Source organism: Centroberyx gerrardi, chromosome 9, assembly GCF_048128805.1.
Source record: "Centroberyx gerrardi isolate f3 chromosome 9, fCenGer3.hap1.cur.20231027, whole genome shotgun sequence".
NCBI lineage: Eukaryota > Metazoa > Chordata > Actinopteri > Beryciformes > Berycidae > Centroberyx > Centroberyx gerrardi.
Genome location: NC_136005.1, coordinates 31,744,493 through 31,766,385, shown reverse-complemented (window position 1 = coordinate 31,766,385; position 21,893 = coordinate 31,744,493). Strand labels below are relative to the sequence as shown.

General features: G+C 38.9%; 1 protein-coding gene across 1 annotated transcript; it reads right to left on the bottom strand.

Moving 5' to 3' along the window:
• Positions 1 to 2,456: 2,456 nt before the first annotated feature.
• Positions 2,457 to 21,674, bottom strand: LOC144539716 (desmoglein-2.1-like). The gene is given in 14 exon segments (XM_078285616.1): positions 2,457 to 3,008; positions 3,010 to 3,025; positions 11,696 to 11,938; positions 12,400 to 12,621; positions 13,136 to 13,278; positions 13,383 to 13,632; positions 14,940 to 15,069; positions 15,266 to 15,451; positions 15,971 to 16,090; positions 16,597 to 16,760; positions 17,355 to 17,496; positions 17,940 to 18,098; positions 19,385 to 19,459; positions 21,522 to 21,674. Coding segments are annotated over 14 exon segments (2,175 nt in total). The 3' UTR covers positions 2,457 to 2,836.
• Between the last annotated feature and the right edge of the window lie 219 nt (positions 21,675 to 21,893).

Genomic DNA, 21,893 nt, shown 5'->3' with positions numbered 1-21,893 from the left:
TGGACCTTGTCTGTGAAATGGCGGACATTGACTTGGTGTGGAATTATTTTAAAACAACCTTCTTGGCCCTAATTAATAAGCATGCACCTCTGAGAAGATTCAGAGTCAGTGGTAAAGACAACCCATGGTTTAATGAATCTATCTCATACTCTATCAGGGAAAGAGATAATGCATGGGCCAAGGCTAAAAGAAGTAATGATGCCGGAGACTGGGTACATTATAGGGCATTAAGAAACAAGTGCACTAAATTGATAAAAAATGCAAAAAGTGAGTACTACCTTAACTTAATAAATGAGAACCTTAATGATCCCAGTAAATTTTGGAAGTTGGTTAAATCATCATCAGGGTCTATGACACCCTCTACTCTTTCTGATCTTTTAAAGGTAAATCAAAGCAAAATTAAGGGTAAACATAACATAGCAGATGCTTTTAATAAGCATTTCATCAATGCAGGCTTAGCCACTCTCTCAAGTCTCCCTGTAGATGTTAAAGACAGTGTAGCCACCACCTTAAGTTACCCTGGAAATAGTTTTAATTTTTTCCCTATTTCTCCCACTCAAGTTTACAAAACTCTATCAAGTCTTGATTGTAAAAAGTCTGCTGGTCCTGACCAAATTGAGCCTTATTTATTAAAAACAGCTGCAGATCTGATTGTGAGACCCATTGCCTCCATTTTTAATCTCAGTCTAAGCTGTGGTTTGATCCCCAGCTCCTGGAAGTCAGCGTTTGTCCTTCCTTTATTAAAAGGTGGAGATCCCTCTGTACTGGATAATTATCGCCCTATTTCCAGACTGTCCGTTACAGCTAAAGTATTTGAATCCCGTGTAAACGAACAGCTAAAGCACTTTTTGTCTGATAATAATATTTTAAGTCAAACTCAGTCAGGTTTTAGCCATATCAGTCACAAATGATATTATTACTGCTCTGGATGATAAGAAATCATGTGCTGCACTTTATCCAAAGTGTTTGATTCAGTGGATCATGGTCTTCTTCTGCAAAGACTCAAACGTATATAGTGACCCTGTGCTGAATTGGTTTTCAAACTATTTGACTGGGAGAACTCAGTGTGTGTCCATAGACAATTATAATTCTGCACCTCTAATAGTAAAGACGGGTGTTCCTCAAGGATCTATTTTGGGACCAATTTTATTTTCTATTCATATAAATGATCTTGGTATAGGATTAAATCCAGCAAAGGTACACCTCTATGCAGATGACACTATTATTTATACTGTGGCACCATCTTTAAAAGTGGCAATGGATTCTTTACAGACTGCTTTTAACTCATTGCAGATGTCTCTTGTTAAATTAAAATTGGTATTAAACTCTAAAAAGACCAAATTTATGATTTTTACATGTTCCTGTTCATCACCCACTGACTGTACGGTCTTAACACTAGATGGCACTCATCTAGAGAGGGTTACCTCTTACAAATACCTTGGCATCTGGCTTGATGACAAGTTGACTTTTGGTGTCCATATTGATAGCCTCCTAAAAAAACTCAGACCAAAGTTAGGTTTTTATTTTCGTTTAAAAAAATGTTTTCCTTTTACTACTAGAAAAAGATTAGTCCAAAGTACCTTTTTGTCGGTATTAGACTATGGTGATGTAATTTATATGCATGCATCTTCATCTCTTTTGAAAAAAACTGGATGTAGTCTATCATGCTGCTTTGCGGTTTGTAACTGATGCAAGCGTCCATACACATCATTGTAACTTATATGAAATGGTTCAATGGACTTCTCTGTGTATAAGGAGAAAAACCAATATGTTAATTTTTATTGCAAAAGCTTTACTGGGTAAATTACCGCAGTACATATATAGTTTGCTGACATATTGCCACAGTAGCTATAACACTAGATCAAAAAAAATTCTCCTCATGGTCCCAACCACCCGAACAGAGCTGGGTAAATCTGCCTTTTCTTTTCATGCACCGCAAACTTGGAATGAGCTGCAAGGCATACTTAACTTGGAATCTTTACCCTCTCTTGACATGTTTAAAAATATTTTAAAATCAGTTTTTACAGAACAATGTCATTGCTTTTAACATGTGCCATTACTTTCCATGATTCTTTTTAGCCCCTGATTCCTGTATGTTTTGTGCCTGTTTGTTGTGTTTTGGTATGTTTTTGTGGTGTAACCTGTCCCCGTTTGTATTTTTATATGAAACCTTTTTTTCTCATTTGTCCAGGACTCCCTGGCAGAAGAGATATTGTATGTCAATGGGACCTTCCTGGTTAAATAAAGGATAACAAAATAAATAAAATAAAAAATTGAAACATCTGAGCAATACTGTGTTTAGATAATGTCAGCTTGTTAGCTAGCTAACCATAGTATCTGGTTAACAGTCGTCTTGTTGTAAACACATGTGATTTGTACACTAGCTAACGTAACAAGTAGACGCTAGTGTTAGTAGTGGCTAGTAGTCACATGTAACATTAGCATCTGTTGCTTAGTCAGCCTGATGGCTAGTTAGCTAGATAATAAAGCCAAAAATCAACTGTTTGCTCAGGTTGACTGAGCTGGCTGTTCTCAAGCTACAACTCAGAGTGTTTTGGAGTAGAGACTAGGGTTAAATAAAAGATAGTTTATTGTGTCACAGTAATGTAAATTTGGAAACAAACCTACCCGAGCACACTATTCACTTCACACTCACACAACAACAATCTTTTTTAGGTATCTCTCTTTTTCTAGCCTGGTTGTTATATACCCACAGCCAATTCTCTAATGGACCTCCATAATGGTGCCAGACACGGTTGCTGGGAGATTTGTAACACAACTTCAACATTTTTTGTCCTGAAGGCAATTCCGTTTGCAAGGTAAACAGAGCAACATATCAATATTCACAAGTGTATAACACTGACATCGTGTGGTAAATTAAAGATGTTGGTCCTACTGTGTTCTCGCCCTGACCCTCAGTGGGCAATGAGTAGGCAATGAGGTGTGATTTGGTGTCAAAGGGCATCTCAGTATGTTCCCCTGGCAGACCCCCAGCCCCACCACGACAACAGCAACAGAGGGATGACTGTGGACACAACAAAAAGTTTCAGTATAACTCAGTGATCCCCAAACTGTGGTTCAGGGACCCCTAGTGGTCCTTGGCTGACTTCCGATGCCAGTGCCCATGTCATTCTGGTGACGTAGTTGCAGTGCCCCGGTGGCAGCTAGCTAAAACTAGTTTCCCCATAAAGAACCATTGTAAAATCAATAGCTGAGAATTTAATTTGGGTATTTGCCACAGTTATAGCTTCTAAAGACTATAGAAAAAAAGTGTAATTGTTGTCATGTTGGTCCTCAAACTGTCCCCAGATAACATAAAATCACAGATAAATACTGGAAATCACTGCTCTATTAGGTTCAGATGTACTAAACATTACTCAATTGAGGGATTTGAACATAAGCTTTCTGAGAGGGATTGGGCTGATGTTTTGGGTAGCAACGATGTTGATAAGGCTTGGACCCTGTGCAAATTGGATGACTACAGATATTTTAGATCTTATTAGACAACGAGATTTATATTTTAGAAAGTTTAAGAAGTCAAAATTGCCTACTGATTACGATAAATATATTCATTTTAGAAATCAAGCCAGATCAATCAAATCAATTTGATTCAGATAGACAAAAAAACATTATCTAACATTGAAACAGAGTTAAATGCGTTAAATCTAAAACGAGGTGAATTTCTAGTGCATAGAGCGAGACAATCCTGTTACTTAGATGGCAGCAGTCCAAGTTTTTTATTGGCAAGTAAAATTCGGATGAACGAACGATTAGCTGATATTCCAATTATTATGAACAATGAGGGAGTCCTACTTAATGACCCGCACTTAATTAATCTTGAATTTCAGCACTTTTATAAGATCTTGTACACGTCTGAATTGGACACATCAACAAAAGAATTGGAAAGCTTTTTTGTAGGTTTGAAGCTACCTAAACTTACAGTCAATGACATGAATTTTTTGGACTCTCCTATAACACTACAAGAACTATATGACTCTTTTAAACTCATGAAACAAGGGAAATCTCCAGGATGGGATGGTCTCCCTCCGGAATTTTACTTGCAGTTTTGGGCTGACCTCGGTCCAATACTATTAGAAATGATACACACAGCTATCGATCAAGGGGGTTTCCATAGGGACGTAAATACTGCCATTATTTCATTGTTACATAAGAAAGGGAAAGACCCTATTTTATGTTCCAGTCACAGACCTATATCACTTATAAATACAGATATCAAATTACATGCTAAGGTCCTAGCCTGTCGACTTGAGACAGTTCTGCCAGTATTAGTACATCCCGACCAAACAGGCTTTGTGAAACATAGACTATCATCTGACAATATCCGCCGCCTCCTTCATATTATTCATGGAGCATCCAATTTGCAGTCACCATGTGCTGTGATGTCAGTCGATGCTGAAAAAGCATTCGATAGGCTCGAATGGCCTTATCTTTGGTATACAATGCATAATATGGGATTTGGTGATAAATTCATGAATATGTTAAAAATATTATATCACAACCCAACAGCAATGGTTTTAACAGGAAATCAGTGCTCTCCACAGTTTCCTATTGCACGCGGTACAAGGCAGGGTTGTCCTGCCTCAGCATTACTATTTGCGATTTCCCTTGAGCCGTTGGCTCAAAAAATTAGAATATCTGAGGCAGCTAAACCAACAAACAATTAACAATACACACCACAAAATATCTTTATACGCCGATGATTTATTATGTTATATGGACCAAGTACCTACAACACTCCCAGTCGTTCTTGACATATTTACGAAATTTAGTGCAATATCTGGTTATAAGATCAACTTGACTAAGTCCTTATTACTACCTTTGAATGCAGCAATGACAGATCTGGATGGAAACACAGAAATTCCTGTTGTACAAAATTTTAGATACCTGGGAATAGATATATATCCATCTCTCGATAGACTTATAATCCAAAACTACAAAAGTATGTACAAGTCTATAAAGGCAGATATTGATAAGTGGGCCAATGTATCATTAGCCGAACGCATTTCAATAGTGAAAATGAATATTCTGCCAAGAGTAAATTTTTTCGCTAGTATGCTACCACTGCCACCTCCTCTTGGATTTTGGGACAAACTTCAAGGTCGTGTCTCAAAATATATCTGGAAAGGACAGTTCCCTAGAATTAGAACAACTATATTACAGCATGACAGAATGTCTGGGGGTCTAAATGTCCCAAATTTTGAATTGTATTATTATGCCTTCATGCTTCGCCCTTTAAAGAATTGGTTTAATGATAACTCAAAGGTGCCGTGCCGTATTGTTCTCTGCCTTGTCTGACCATTATTTTTTCGAACATTTTGGCCCGATTGTTGCTCATTCTATTTATATATGGAACTGTGTAGAAAAACTGGGCGCTTGGAGATTGGATTGGCACCTTGATACTCCAATATTCAGGAATAACCATTTGAATATTGGGGGGAAACCAATCTACTTCCCACAGTGGCAAAATCAAGGGATTTATACTCTACCAGACATTATGAATGACGAAGGATTAAGGTCCTTCCAAGATCTGAAACATGATTTCAATTTGCCTGGGTCATCCTTTTTTTTTTATCTGCAGTTACGCACTGCTATGCGCACATATGGCGTGCCATGGAATCAGCCTCTCAAAATGCACCCAATGGTGGAAATGATGAGAACTCTCCATCCAGGTGTGGGTTTTGTGTCATATGTGTACAAAAAGATGCAACACAACACTCAAGGTTATATGGGAATTGTTAAAGTTTGGAATACCGATTTGAAAAATGATGGCTTGACAATAGATTGGAAAAGAGTATGGAGGAACATTTCATTAACATCTCGCAATTACAATAATGAGTTGCTGCACTATAAAATGATTCATAGATTCTATCTATCGCCTAGAAAGTGTTGCCAACTACAGATAACCCCCAGCATTTGCTCGCTATGTTCACAAAGGTCGATTGGCACCTACATCCATATGTTTTGGGAATGTTCAGGTGTAAGATCATTTTGGGTACAGATTGCACAGGTCTTATCAGATATTATTGGCACTGAAATACCATGTTTGCCTAATGTTATATTGTTGAATGACGATTCCTCCCTCAATATATTAGGCAAACAAAAAAAAAATTTCTTCTGTGGTCTTACAGCAGCAAAAAAGATTTTAGTAATGAGATGGAAACCACCGCATGTCCTTAAATTAGATCAGTGGATGTCTCTATTTTATAGTATACTTGTTTTAGAATCATCAATAGCAAGTGTAAATGGTGCAAAAAGGGAAACAGTTGAAGCACTTACAGATGCAGCCGAATTAGTCAAACGGCATATATAATACTAGTGGGGTGTAAAGTATATTATACTGTATTGTATTGCATGTATGTATGCATGTGTATGTATGTGTATGTATATGCGTACATGTGTACTGTATATGCTTGTATGTGGGCTGTATATGTATATGTATATACGTGTGCAGTGCGTGTGGGTGTGCGTGTATGTGTATGTGTGTGTGTGTATATGCGTGCATGTGTACTGTATATGTACTTGCATGTGGGCTGTATATGTATATGTATATACGTGTGCAGTGGGTGTGCGTGTATGTGTATATGTGTGTGTATGTATATGTGTATGTATATATATATGTATGTATGTATATGTATATATGTGTGTATGTTTATATATGTATGTGTATGTATGTATGTATATGTGTATGTATGTGTATGTATGTATATGTATATGTATGTATGTGTGTGTGTGTATATATGTGTATGTGTATGTATATGTGTATATATGTGCATGTATATGAAACACTTTGCACTATTATACCCCCCTTCATTCCTTTTTTTTTTCTTTTTTTTTTTGTTTGTTTGTTTCTCTTTAATATTTATTTATTTATTTTGCCTTTATTACTGTTGTGCTTTACCGCGTTTCTGTCAATGGGTAATACCTGGGACGTTCTTGGTGTGTTTCCGATGTCTATTCCCATGGACTATGTATTGTAGTTGTGCATTTGCTACTTGGTTGACCCAGCCTAATTATGTGGGTGTTTTCGCTGGCGTACTGTGGATGTTTTGTGGATAGTAGGTCAAGCAACGTTTGACACACACATGCACGGAACTTGTACATCTAAATTTATTTGTTTGTTTTTTGTTTTTGTTTTGAAGAGGCCTGAGAGGGGGAATGGGGAAGGGGAATGCTAGCGGCCCAAGTCATGTATATGAATCAATAAAAAATTGGTGGATGCTATTGCTGAAAATTCACACCAGCCCAAAAAATTATGGAAAGTACTTAACGAAATGGGCTCCACAGGAAAGTCCAAAACAAAATCTGGCAATATTGGACTAGTCATTGAGGATAAGATGTGTTTTGATAAATGGAAGGTTGCTAGTTATTTTAATAATTTTTTTTACAACCATTGCTGCTAGTTTAGTTGATAAATTACCTTGTGGCTCAGGGAGATATGGCCTATCATTTGTGAACTCTTTCTATAAAGATAAAAATGTTGTTCCTGATGTATTTGAGATAAGTCCTGTTTCAGTAGAAAGGGAAAGGACGTGTCTATCCGCATTACCCACAAACAAAGCAACTGGATTGGATCTTATTCCAGACAGATTTCTGAGGGATAGTGCCAGTGTAATTTCTAGTGTAATTACTCATATAGTAAATTTATCTATAAGTCAGGGTAAATTGTGAACTTAAAAATGTGAACTGAAAAGGGCAAGGGTTGTTCCCCTTTTTAAGAAGAATAGTAAATCAGATGTTGGAAATTATAGGCCAGTATCAATTTTAACAACCATGTCTAAGGTTTTTGGACATCTTGTGTTTGAGAAGGTTGAGGAGTATTTAATCAAAAAAAATATGTTGTATGAGCTTCAGTCTGGTTTTAGAGCAGCATACTCTACTGAAACCTGTCTTATTCATCTGTTTGACTTTGTTAGACAAAACTTTGATGAAGGAAAGTATGTTGGCATGATCTTGCTTGATTTGCAAAAAGCCTTTGACACAGTGAATCATACTATACTGTTATCAAAACTACAGTGCATGGGTTTTAGACATACTGCTGTAAAATGGTTCACTTCTTACCTTACAGGAAGAACTCAAGTCTGTGATGTTGAAGGGGTTATATCAGAACCTCAGGATATTACATGTGGGGTGCCGCAAGGCTCTATTCTAGGGCCTCTTTTATTTCTTATGTATATAAATGATATGCCAGCGGCTGTGAAATGCAAGCTTTTATTGTATGCTGATGATTCTGCGTTACTGGTATCTGGGAATAATGTCAGTGAGATTGAAAACACTCTTAGTAATGAATTAGAAAGTGTAAGAGAGTGGCTCATAGATAACAAGCTTTCAATACATTTGGGCAAAACCGAGTCAATCCTGTTTGGAACTAAGAAGAAGCTGTTAAGAACAACTACGTTGAAAGTCTTTTGTAATGGAGCTGAAATTGTATCTCAGACAAGTGTCTCATATTTAGGAATAATATTGGAGCAGTCACTCTCCTGTGAATCTATTGCTGCTAAAATATTATCTAAGTGTGCCAGCAAACTCAAGTTCCTGTTTCGCAGAACAAGGCTTTTCGACTTTTCTGTTAAGAAACTTCTCGTGTCATCATTGTGTCATTTCGATTATGCATGTTCTGCTTGGTACAGTGGTTTGACAGCTAAACTCAGGAACAAACTGCAGGTGATGCAAAATATTATTCGGTATTTATTAAATGCATTCCCTCGAACTCATGTTGGTAGTGATGAATTCAGAAGGGTAGGACTGCTCAGAGTAGAACAACAGAAGCTGCATCATATGTACAATATTATCAATGGGTATGCTCCTCAATACTTGTGTTCTCAGATAACAATGGTCCATACTCAGCATAACTATAATACCAGGGCCAGTGTGCGTTCATGTCAAGTGCCTCGAGTGAATAATGTAGCTAGAAGTTCCTTTTTTTACACTGGTGCCATGTTGTGGAACAGCCTTCCGTTACACATGAAGTTTTTAAATATGAGAGGGGCTTATAGAAGTCAGGTTAGGACTTTTTTATGGAACAGGGTAACAGATTTATAATGAAATCTGCAATGACATTGTTACTTTAGCTGTCCTTGATTTTCTGATGTGGGAGTTATTTTTTATCTTTTAAATTGTGGTGATGTGTTTTTGGTTTTTCAGGATTGTGTTTGTTTAGTTTTTATGTTCAATGTCTTGTGCTTCCTTGTGTTTTCTTTGTCTTTTAACATCTTGGGACCATGTTGGAAATAAGTGTTTTTCACTTTAACATGTTATCCTTTGAATTTTTTGTTTTGTTTTTGTCTGCTAATCCATGAATAAAATCAATCAATCAATCAATAAGGTTTGGCTCATCGCCCAATACACACTCTTATCCTCTTAACCATTTTTCTATAATTACTGTATGTCGATAAAAATCAATTTGATAAGAAAGACCATGTTATTTTTAATGAACATAAAAAACCACAATATTTACATTGTAGAGCTTGTGCTATGAAATAGCACACGCTCCAAAAAACAAACAAACATATGGCTTGTACACCTGAAAACCTCAGTGCTGCAAGAAATGTTTTTTCCAGTTTGGGTTGAGAACTGATTTCAAATGTTGTCTATGTATATGTACAATTGTATCTATTGCCAAATGATCAGTTTGATTAAATGTATCTCCCAAGCATCTCACGTCCCCAACACACACACATACCCAGCCAGACACCTAGAGAACACAACCTAACACGCAGTGGCAGGCTAGTGAATGCAACATACAGACTTGCCCTCTAGTTCAGTGTCCAGGGTTAGGTTCAGTTTCTGTGGACTTGGTAAAAAAAAACATAGAGAGAGGGTCAAATGTAATATGGACTTCATGAAATTGTGAAGATGTGAAGCTACACTAAAAAAAAAATACAAAGACAATGGGTGTTTCACTAGAAAAGGGGAGATGTTGCAGGGGACTGTTGGTGGTTTAAGTTCGCCCTCTTGTGTTGTTATCATATTATTACACTTGTGTATGTGGTAGGGCATTTGTCTCCCAGGGCGCTCTGTTGAATATAAAACTTGAGGGCAAGCTAAGATTATGTCTTGGCCGTTGCTCTTGTTTACATCCCGTTTGTTACAGAAACTGGCTGCCATCTGGGAATTATTGGAACTAGCAGAAAGAATCAAAGAGAATTGGCTGCACTCAAGCCTATGTGCAGAGCCCGATTGACTGTGTCTACTTTAGCTCAGTGGTGTGATGGGGGAATTTCACTACTATTTTTACTATTAGACAGTATAAAGAGAGGATGTGTCACAAGCTGCATCACAGTGTGGTATGGGAGCTGCTCGGCCCACGACCGCAAGGCCCACCAGAGAGTAGTGAAGTCAGCCCAGAACATCACGAGAATGGACCTCCCATCACTACAGGACATTTATGACACAAGGGTCTGCAGAAGGGCCCACAGCATCATCAAGGATCCTACCTACCCCCTCCACAAACTCTTTACACTCATGCCATCTGGCAGAAGGTACCACCGGAGGGTGAGGTGTTAGACCACCAAACTACGGGACAGTTTCTTCCCCAGGCCATTAGACTGGTGAACAGTTTTTCTCTGTGCATGTGACAATAAAAAACTTGGACTTGACCTAGAATGACAGACTATTCTCTTTCTTGGTTTCTTCACTGGTATCTCTCCACTTCCAGCAGACAATTATGCCAGTGTAACTAGACTACGTGTGTCTAGTCGTGGCTGGGCCATTCTGGCTCTATGGTGAATGGACAATGTGTATAATTCTTGTCTGGTGCATGTTTTAATATTTCTAATATTTTTCAGCGTGTCGGACAGAACAAACTCTTGGGCTGGTCACCAGCTCTGGCTACTGCCACCTACTGACCAGGCCAAATACCATATCTAAAAATAAAAATCTTCTCATAAGGTCCCTTGCACAAAATCCTGGGGCCATTTGTGTCGAAAAACCTTATACAATCACTGTTTTCACCCATCCCTTTCCACAATCTGCTCCTTTTCTTTTTCCCCTCAGCCTTCTTTATCCCATGTGGTTACAACAGAGCACAAATTAAAAAAACACACACAGAATACTTTAACACTAATACTTTAGTCCAGGGCTGTAGTCCAGTCTCCAGACCACTTTTCTTAAGTCTTGGACTTGTCTCGGTCTCCTGCCTATGCTGACTCAGACTTGTCTTGGTTCTGCCCACTATTGGATGTTGACTCGACTTTTTCCACCTACCTAAAAATTGTCAAAGATACGTTTTTCTCCACCTAGTCCACCTTTTTTTATTTTCTCCCCACAAACAATTTAAGGGATTGTCCTTGTGTATAGTGTGTAATAGTCCCTAGACTTCTATACATTGCTTTGTCAAAATCCTATGCATTGATTAGTTGGATGTTGAAAGGTACAGTACAGAGCTCCTGCAAATAGATCTACATCTCTATTGTTAAGAAACTCTTTAAGCAGTATCTTGATATTTGGAAAGATGTGTACACTGTTTATTGACTATTTTGGTCCAAGTCTTGAATAGGTTTGTTCTGATCTCTATCTTGACTTGGCCTCGACCCGCTTTGGTCCTAGTCTTGACCCAAACTCGACTGGACATCGTTTCGGAGTTGACTTGGACTCAACATAAGTTCCTAAAGCAAGGCTTTAGTCAAATATTTGACCATGTGGGCCTTCATCAGGATGAATGTCACATCATACTCACGTAGTAGCATCAGCAGGCCCAGGAAGATCAGTCCGATGGCTGCAGCTCCTAACTCGGCTCCTTTCCTCGGGCGACTGCCAGCGCCTCGCACTCCGCAAACCTTCCCATCCTCACAGGTACAAACTTCCACCTTGACCTGCTGCACGTCTGGACAGGCCACTCCCTGCTGGTCCTTCACCTCCAGTGCCACCTCATAGGAACCAGGCCACATGGACTCCTGGGCCCTCAAGATGGCCGAGGTGTCTGTTGGCAACAGCACGATCACATGGTACTCAGTTGGAAGTGGCTGAGTGTAGCACTCTAATACGCAGTGCTCTGTAGTTATTTTTCCTGAAGTCAGATTCCTATTGGCTTTTCCAATGTCTAGATTACAAACGAGGTTCCTATTGGCTGTTCTTTGACATCAGAGCTCCTAGATGTTGGATCAACCTGCCTGGGCTTAAGGCTGCTAAATCTGTCATCTTTTAAATCACTTCTTAAAACTCACTTTTATAGACTTGCTTTTATGTAATTTTTATTAATTGCCCTTTATGTTTTTGCCTTACTCAGTATTTCTTACCTTGCTTTCATTGCCTTTGCTGTCAATTTTATCTGTTTGGTTTTTTTAATCCGTTTCTAAAGGGGTTTGTAACTGTTTTGGAAATCGCTGTATAAATAAAGATTATTATTATTATTATCATTATTGCTATTAGCGTTCTCCTCACCATTAAGATGCTCCACATCCCATTTGCCCTTGGTGCCCTCTGGGACGATGTAGAAGCTGAAGGGAGCTGAATTAGGGAATGCATCTTCATCCTGAGCGCTCACAGTGACAGCGTCAGCAGTAGTACACATAGTCTGGACGTTACTGGTCAGGGTGGGGCAGTGGTCATTTAAGTCTTCCACCTGGATGGCTATGGTGCCGGTGGCTGTTTTAGAGGGCATGTCTGTAAAGGGAAATACAGAAAAGAGGACAGGTCAATCCGGTCAGCATTTCCCTCTGCACTGAACAATCTACCAGGGATACATCATGGATGATTTTGGTGTCTATGTTTTAACAGCTAAGTTGGCCAACGAGACAATCTACCATTATTCCTTTAAACTATGCTGCTCTCTGCTGCTGACAATTGGTACTCACCATGGCATGAAACTAACTTTTTCAGGTATGGGCCACAGTGGCAAATGGATTGTGGCCAACATTTCTTTAGAAGAGAAAATAGTGATTGAAGACAATCTGTTTACCTGCCAAAGTGTATGGTAGAATTGATAGACTTGTCGACCAAAGCCAAAATATACCAGTATTTGGATGATGGCAAGTAAATCAAGCATTCAACTTTTTGTCTGATGAGGAATTCCTTCTACTTTCATAAGCCGTTTAATTCACTAGGAACGACTCTGTTCTAATGAGAGTATTCTGAAATGTGTCAGTTATGGAGCAGAACACATAGTGGAAGAGTTTACCTTCTGTCATGCAGAGCACTTTAGCAAAATATGTCCCATTGACCAGAAATGGAGACTCTCTGTCAGGCACCTTGTTGAGTTTAATCTCAGCCGTCTTCGGGTCGATGGTCAGCCAGTTGCCAGGATCTGAGCCCTTGGCAAACCTACAACAGAAATAAACTGTCAATTGTTTCATGTGTTGAAAATTAAACCTACAGTGAGTATTATCTTCTGTAAAGAGATTTTGTGTGTATGTGCATGCACTGACTTGACATTCTCAGCTGGTTTCAAGGTATTTCCATCCAGTGCTGGGTAGCTACCAATAACCTCATTAATGTTGACGGTCTGGCCTCCCTCTGAGATAGGAATTGCTTTGACCTTGGGGTCGAAACGTGGCACCTCAGGCTCGTTCATCACATTGATTTTGATTGGATAGGTTTTATAGTTGGTGGTCCCACTTGATGATCCTGCAGTTCCTCCAGTCCAAGCTCCAGTTCCCGTCCCCCCAGGCCCACCTCCTGTGTCATGTGTCAAGGGCAAAGACTAGGACCCAAATGCAAACACCAGTAGACAGAGTTCATAGGCTGAAGCAGAAAGCTTTACTTGCAGTTTGAGGCAGTAATAGCAAGCAATTGTAGATATGTTACAGATATGAATATGATACCTGCAAGTGGGGACGTGTTTACCGTATTTACAATATGTGAAACCTTTCTGATAGAGCAGACTTTGACACAGCAACGGTAAACATCATTTGAAGAGAAGGATATATACACAACACACCAATTGCGTTTTTAAAATGTAGTAGCTCATTGAATTGACACCGACGGGAGGCCGGTGTGCTATACGGCTACTATTTTATGTAGCTATTATAGTAAAATAAAAAGTACGGGCGCTGGTATATACATTAACTGTCCTTTTATTCCAAAAGTCGTATTTAATAAAGCCCCGGAGGGCGGGAGTGGATGAACACGGTTAAACAGTAACCGCTCATACGGGACGCTCTAAGAAGTAAAGCGAACGCACCCGCAACGAGGCAGGGATCATTTCATTGGTCAACACTACACCTGGCATTCTATTGGTTGGGGAATTTTGACAGGGTTGTTGCACAAAAAATCAGAGAGCAGAGCAGAAATCTGAGAGCAGAGCAGAAATCTGAGAGCAGACGTTTCACGAGCGCACAGAAGCAGCGGTGCAAGGAGAAGGGCTGAAGCTGGAGCGCAGGAAATCTGTGTGCAAGCAACATTATATCTGAGTGCAGCATACAGTTTGAGCAGAAGCAGAGCAAATCTAAGCGCAAGCAGGAGCTATTTGAGTGCGAGGGCAGGGTTTGAGGGAAAGCATTACAAAATCTGAATGTGAAATCAATAAATCATGCTCTCAAATTGAAAGACCAAGCTTCCCATCATCTCATCAGCCCACAGTATATCATCCCCGGTTTCCCATCCACTCACCGCCAGATTGTTCTGCCTTGTTCGTGGTACCTACTCTCTCGGCCCCTCAGTATCTTGTATACCTGAGGTTAATCCTGTGTTTCCTCGTGCCTGTTTCCTAACAGTGTTTTCCCTGTGTCCAGGATTCCTCGTGCCCTCTATTCTGTGTGTTACCTCGCATGCCCACGCCTTTCCACTCAGCCTGTCTGCTCATCTGTTTGTCTGCCTGCCAGTCAGCTCGGCCAGGATCACCCACACCACTCTGCCTCGCTGTCTCCAGTCTCTACCCACTTCTTCGTCCCATTCCCCAAACTAACCACCAGCCTTCTAATAAACGCTTTTTTCCATCTCCATCCACCTTTGTCCGTGTCCGCATTTGGGTCCTAGAAACAAACCGTAACATCCTGCTCCTCCTGCTACTCCTCCTTCTGCTCCTGCTCCAGGTGCATCAGGATCATATGGTTCAGCTTTGTTCCTCACAGCCAGTCCTAGTTCAAGATCCTTCACATCCTCATAATCCACAGTCTGGGGAATGGCACACAAAAAGTTTAGTAAAAAAAAAAAAAACGTCTTATTTTTTTCTTTCTATTTCTTTCACTTTTCGTGCATGGAGCATATTAATTGCATTTTAAGACATTATTTCACAAAATTTCATGAGACCAAGATGTAGAAATTTTTGATAGAATTCTCAGTAATTCTCAGGTTGCTAATTTAGCAGCACCTTGTCAAGCATTAGGATGCCCTCATTGGTCTTGGGGTCTGTCTTGATGCTGAAGTAGCCAGCCTCGTTGCCTTTGACGATATCAAACACAGCGTCCCAGTTTTCTGTGTCCTTCACATCCAGGTCCTCTGCTTTGATCCTCATCACCTCCACACCCTCTGTGTTCTCCTGAATACTGCCCGCATACTGCAGGTAAAACATGTTATGAGCTAACTATAATAGGGTCCTTATGCAGTATTGAACAAAAATCACAACCTGACTACAAAACTATGCAGTGCCAAGAGTTGCAACACCCTGATGAAGCTATAGGCCAATATGCCTGGTTGTGTTTTTAAAATCTTATCCCCCTCTCCTTTTTAACTTTCAAACCAGCACTTGCCTGGACTTTTTTTATACCACAAGAACACATTTGTGGTTATAATATCTAATTTCTTTTTTCCTATTCTCATATTTCATGAATACTGGTTCCAATGTTTTAGTGTCACATTGTCTAAATGCTGTTTGAGGTCATTCACCCCTCACAAAAATATTTGTTTTTCTTTGTTTTTAATATGTGATATATACGTAGATTAACATATGTCACGTAATGTTTTTTTCCTCAAAAGGAAACAGCTGTTAAACCATGCAACTCTAAAACTCTAAAGGGAATCCATTTATATATGCATTAATATATTGTTATATCATTGTTATATCAAACTGAACTACCTCATCTTTCACCAGAGTGGGGAGGTTGTCGTTCACATCTCGGATGGAAATGGTAACAGTGCTGGTTCCAGTGTTTCCTTCTGGTTTGCTATTCACCATCAGAGTGTATGTGTCATGGAGCTGAAATACAAAACAGCAGTTTTCTGTTTTTATTGTCATCAGATTGGAAAGGCCTCTGAAGCAGCATTTAGACCATGGGACACAAAAAGTCTACACAAATACTGCTACTACTACTACTACTACTACTACTACTACATATTAATGCATGCTTTTGTGGAATTCCATCAGATTGTCACATTAGAATCAATTCAGGTTAAAGGCTTCAGACAACCAGTGTAGAATTGCTCAATTCTACAATATGTAATCAATCAAATGGCATCATAGCCATCATATCAGAGGTGGACAACACTGGCTATGTTTACATGCATGGAGTAAACTGGTTATTGGTCATACTGACTGGAATGCTCAGTTTTCATCTTACAAATTTATAGCTACTGTAGTTTCATAAATTATACTAAAATATGATCAAAAATCAATAATATGAATAATGTTTTTCCTATTCACCTGTGGTGCTTTTTAATACATGTCCAACATTGGCCCAATATATTGGTAATCATAGTCCATACCTCTCTGTCCAGTGTGAGCTCTTTGACATGGATCTCTCCACCCCTGGTGATCCTGAACATATCTTCTCCTGGTGGTTGCTGCTCTATGATGGTATAGGCGATCTGAGAGTTCTCAGTCCCTTGCTCATCTAAATCGGACGCGGTGACTTTCATAACGAAGGTACCTAGAAAAACAGCAACAAGTGAGGCAGTCATCAACCTTGATACTGTACTCTGAAAATTTTGTGCTTGTTTAGGTTGACTTTGAACTTGGCCACCTCCGTTGGTCAAATGCTTGCTGAGAAGCGCTATTTAGGCTTACTTTAAGTTTTTATACTTTTTTACCCTTTTTTTTAGTGAACGGGGAATGTGGAGTTGTTAATATTGACATTTTGGCAATTGTGCTCCATAACGTACATGTGTTTTTTGTCAATTAAAGATGGCACAGTTATCATAGACATTTGCATTTCCATTAGGCCACGACCAGATAGGACGCTGTTTTCAAGATTATTGTGGGGCATTTTTTCCCTTTATTGAATAGTTCAGAATAGAGAGAAACAAAGATTGCAGAAGAGAGAGAAAGGGGGATGACATGCAAGACATCCAACTGAGCTACCAGGAAGTCCCAGAGGCAAACAACAGACAACTAGATTCAAAACCACAAGGCTGTGTTTCATTTACAACCAAGCCATGTAGGTTGTTTTTGAAACTTTTATAACTAACATTACAGTTTAGGATGGGAGTTTGTGGGAATTATACTGGACAGCAAACACACCAACCTGAAGGGCTGAGTTCATCCACCGCCCCAGGCTCGATGATACCAAACACTGGAGGGTTGTCATTCTGATCTAAAATCCGGATCTGTAAGTCAATGTCTTTCTCCACAAGAGAACCATTCCTGTACGTCGCAACACCCGACAGCTAAAACACCAGAAGATACAGCATTGATGTTGTTGTCATCATCAGTGTCAGCCATCATCAGTGCTGTCAGTCATCATCATCCTTATCATCATCATCATCATCATTATCATTATGATTATCATCATTATCATCCTCATCCTGATCACTTTGCATTTTCATGACACTTTTCACTTCTCTTTTCCTTAACCAAAGTATCTGTTATGTCATGATCTATCATTTGTTAGCAAGTGTGGAATTTTTTTTGAAAATGTGGTGACTATGTGGTTTCTTAAGAATATATAGAGAACACCAGAAGCCTGTGGCAGTAATGAATTGGCAGTAAATAGCTTCCAAATATCTCAATAATAAAAAAACAATGGAGTTATTCACCCTGATCAAGGAAAAAATGACATAGAATCCAACAAGAACAACATAGAATAGAATATGTGATATATCACACTCACATTGTACTGCTGGATGGCCTCGCGGTCTAGAGGACCAGTCACACCAACCAGGCCAGTGTCAGGGTTGACTACAAACAGGTGGAAGGGATACTGGTCTGCACCAATGCCGCTCAGGGAGTATTTCACATTCCCATCTCCTTTATCAAAATCTGACCGGATCTGAAACACAGAGAGGGAGACCTGATGATTTGGCTGAACACAATCACCCACTATTCATTTTTATCGCACCTGAAAACAGTTCTAGAACTATACATGTATTAGCTGGTGGTGGAAGTGGATGAGTGAATGGGATTTTTTCAATCTATTCAACAAACACTTGTGTCTCGTGTCAGTGTTTTGGTTTTTGAGGTTCTGAAAGCAGTTTTTTAGAGTTAGAGAAGTACGGAAGAGCATTAGGGCCACGTGAAAAAAATTGAGTTCTAAGTTTAAAGTCAGAATTCTGAGAATAAAGTCAGAACTCAGAATTCTGACTTTACCTGCTCCCACAGTGATTCTTTTTGAGAAAACCTAATAGAATGGCTTGACTCAGAGACAGAAAACTTAATGTCTGACTACTATTGTGTTAAATTTTTGGAATAATGAATGTAAGACATCCTATTTGGTAAATAATTTATTCATTTTGGCAAAATCTTTTATTCACAAATGTCGATTTCTCAATACTCCTCCTACATTAACAGTTTTCAAAAAAGAACTGGAATTATTTAATAGAACATTAAAAATAATGAAAAGTACAAACCGCTGTAAAATTATGGAAATTATGGAAATGTATAAATTAATAGAAATTTGAGTTTGGTAACCCCTTGGATTGGTTTGATGAATTTTGATAATGTTTATCTCAAACTCAGATGTAAAGGCAAGCTTTGTATTATTTTTTCGACCTTTATATTTATCTCTTATATCTAATTTATATGCTGAGCTCGTTGTGAAGATATTGTTTGGTTTGTCGATTGAATTTGCCTTATTTGATTGGGAATTTCTTGGGTTTCAATAATAAAAAAGAAAGATTGCATTTTTTCCGTTACTAGTAAGAACGCTAGGCTTCATAATATTAGCTTATTAGCCTCTCTTGACTTTTTCACTGGGCTTGTTACATGGCCAGAAAAACTGTAGTTTTCCGCCCACTGAGGTTTAACTCAACCAATGACATTAATTCTGCCTCCAGAGCAGCTCTCCTTCTAAGAAATGTTTGTAGAACTAAAACTCAAATCTATTAAAAACTATGCTGGAGTAGACTTATCTCAGATTTATTTATTTATTTTTACTTTTTAAGCCCCATTGACTTCCACAAGTATTAGTAATACGAAGTACTGTATACTACCAATTTCTGCTTCCAGCATATCTCCAGTACTAAAACGCTGGGGCAAGTGCTGTTTCAATGGACTCAAAGGAAAATACAGTCTGAATGTTGAATCTGCAGTGATGTTAGTCAAAGACCAATGACTCACCTGGGCAATGAACGCCTTCTTGGTGTGGTCTATGTTTTCTTCCAGTTTCGGTGGAGGGAAGAACCATCCCAGGAATTAGCCTCCACCACAGCACCAACAACCTGGAGACATAATACAATAGATATCATTACTTTATAATGAACCATTCATTTTGTGGTTAATCTATCTGCATAACATCCACATGTAAAATCAAATATATAAGGCTGCATATTAGTTAAAGCAATATTCCACTTAGTTTTAACATGGGAGTTATTTGGTACTTCACCACCATGAAAACCAGAATATAAACTAATCAACAACAGATCCTGCTTTTAAGACAATAAAGCAATCTTGGGTCATTCGTCATTTTGCATTTCTATCCTTGCTTTACACTAAAAGTAGATCCGGTCTCCCAAACAGGAGAACTATCTTTCCTAAATGGTATCCCTCCACCATGTTCTCCTCTATCAATAAAAATGCTATTTGGCGAAATGACGTTCTAAAAAGTAAGACCAAATGTCAATTGAAAATCACAGTAACAGGATCTGTTATTGAATCTGTTCACAAACGTGTTAAAAGTACGTTTTCCGTCTATTTTTGTGGCCTCATTCAAATGAATGGGAAGTAAAAATCTGAACGCTACAAACTCGTCCCCACTGCATCCGATCTTGGTGAGTAGTTTATATTCTGGTTTTCATGGTGGTCAAGTGCCGAATAACCCTGATGTTAAAACTAAGTGGAATATTGCTTTAAGGATTTATTATGGGATGGGATGCGATTGTGGCAGGAAAGATGTATACAGAGGTGCATCTTGGGAGGCACCTTGGAAATCAACCAGGGTTTACCTTGCCTTTTAAACTCTCTCTCATTGACACTCTTCTCATTTACATTCATATTAAAGGTTCTCAATGTGTTTCAATCCTTATCTAGGGCTTATGAAACATAGTGAGGCGATGCATCAAGACCCCAAGGTTCATCAAAATCTAACCAGTGGTGTCTGAGATATAGACACGCAGAAACAAGTAAACTAACGTTGTAGAGCCCCCCTTAGGCCTGAACACAAGATAAACTCATTAAGATTTCCAGGTTTGGCATGAATGTCATGTCATTACATTTTTGTTGTAATCTACATGTGAAATCAACTTTTCCGCTCAAACCTTGAACATAATGTCATCATTGTTTTCGGTATTATTTTCATCTTGGTAACCTATCTGACAACCTGACTCGTCTGCCAATGACAACAAATTCTCTACGTTGTTCCATGGCTCCTCCTTGGCTGTGGTATTACATAGCAAAGGCTCAGTGTTTTACATAGCAAAGGCTCAGCAAAGAGTTGCACAAACATGACTAATGAGTGAAAACCACTTGAATACAAAATGGTGGTAGGGAATAGGAAAGACCTATTATGTTAGACAATATTGTGATATAAACAAATGCCTCCTATTCATCATAATGTATGGAAAGTGGCTCTTGTCTGTCATTCGGATCAGTACATTTACATCTTGATTCAGGCAACTGAGAAATGGACATTGGGCTTTTCAGAAGAGTCATGCAGCATGAAAATGTTAGCATGATAGATGGCCATGCTCCTGACTCAGCTAATTCAAAAGCACTAAACATTGGTTTAGACAGAGGATATATTCCCATCAGGTAGTGAGTTTAATGGCTTTCTACAAGTATTTTACAAACTTCAAAAGTCACACAACTCAACAGAGAGACTGAGACATCACAGGTTTAATCCCTGCAATAGCCAAAGTGTGTCAATTATCAGAATCAGAATCAGAATCAGCTTTATTGGCCAAGTATGTACACATACAAGGAATTTGACTCCGGTTTTTTCGTTGTTCTCAATGTACTTACACAGAATAAATATACAGCTAAAAACAAGGACAACAAAATGAACAGAGGTAAACCTAAACATCTAACTACTATGTACAAATATGCATATATATAAAAAAGTATAAAAAAAATAAATAAAAAAAAGTATATATATACGCATATGTAAACAACACTATGGTGCAGAGTGCAAAGATGCTGGAATAACTGTTGGAATAAATATTATATATTATATACACAAACCAGATATTGTACAGATGATGATGATGGGGGAGGAGGAGCAGGAGGAAATCCCTCCAATTATTTTTTCTACTGTCCTGACTGTCCTTTGTAGTCTGTTCCTGTCCTGTTTGGTGGCCGATCCAAACCAGACAGTGATGGATGTGCAGGGAACAGACTGGATTATTGCAGAGTAGAACTGGATCAGCAGCTCCTGAGGCAGGTTGAACTTCCTGAGCTGGTATAGGAAGTACATCCTCTGCTGGGCCTTTTTGATGAGTGTTTTAATTAACAGCCAAGCAAGACACTGACCCCCTACCTGATCATTAATTGTAAGTGATTCTGGATATGAGTGTCAGCTAAATGACATGACTTGAATCTACGGAATCAATTAGTGGGGATAATTTGTGATTTAGGCTGTTATGATGGCTAGATGTTCACATAAAAATCTTGTGTAACTTTTCTCACATTCCCT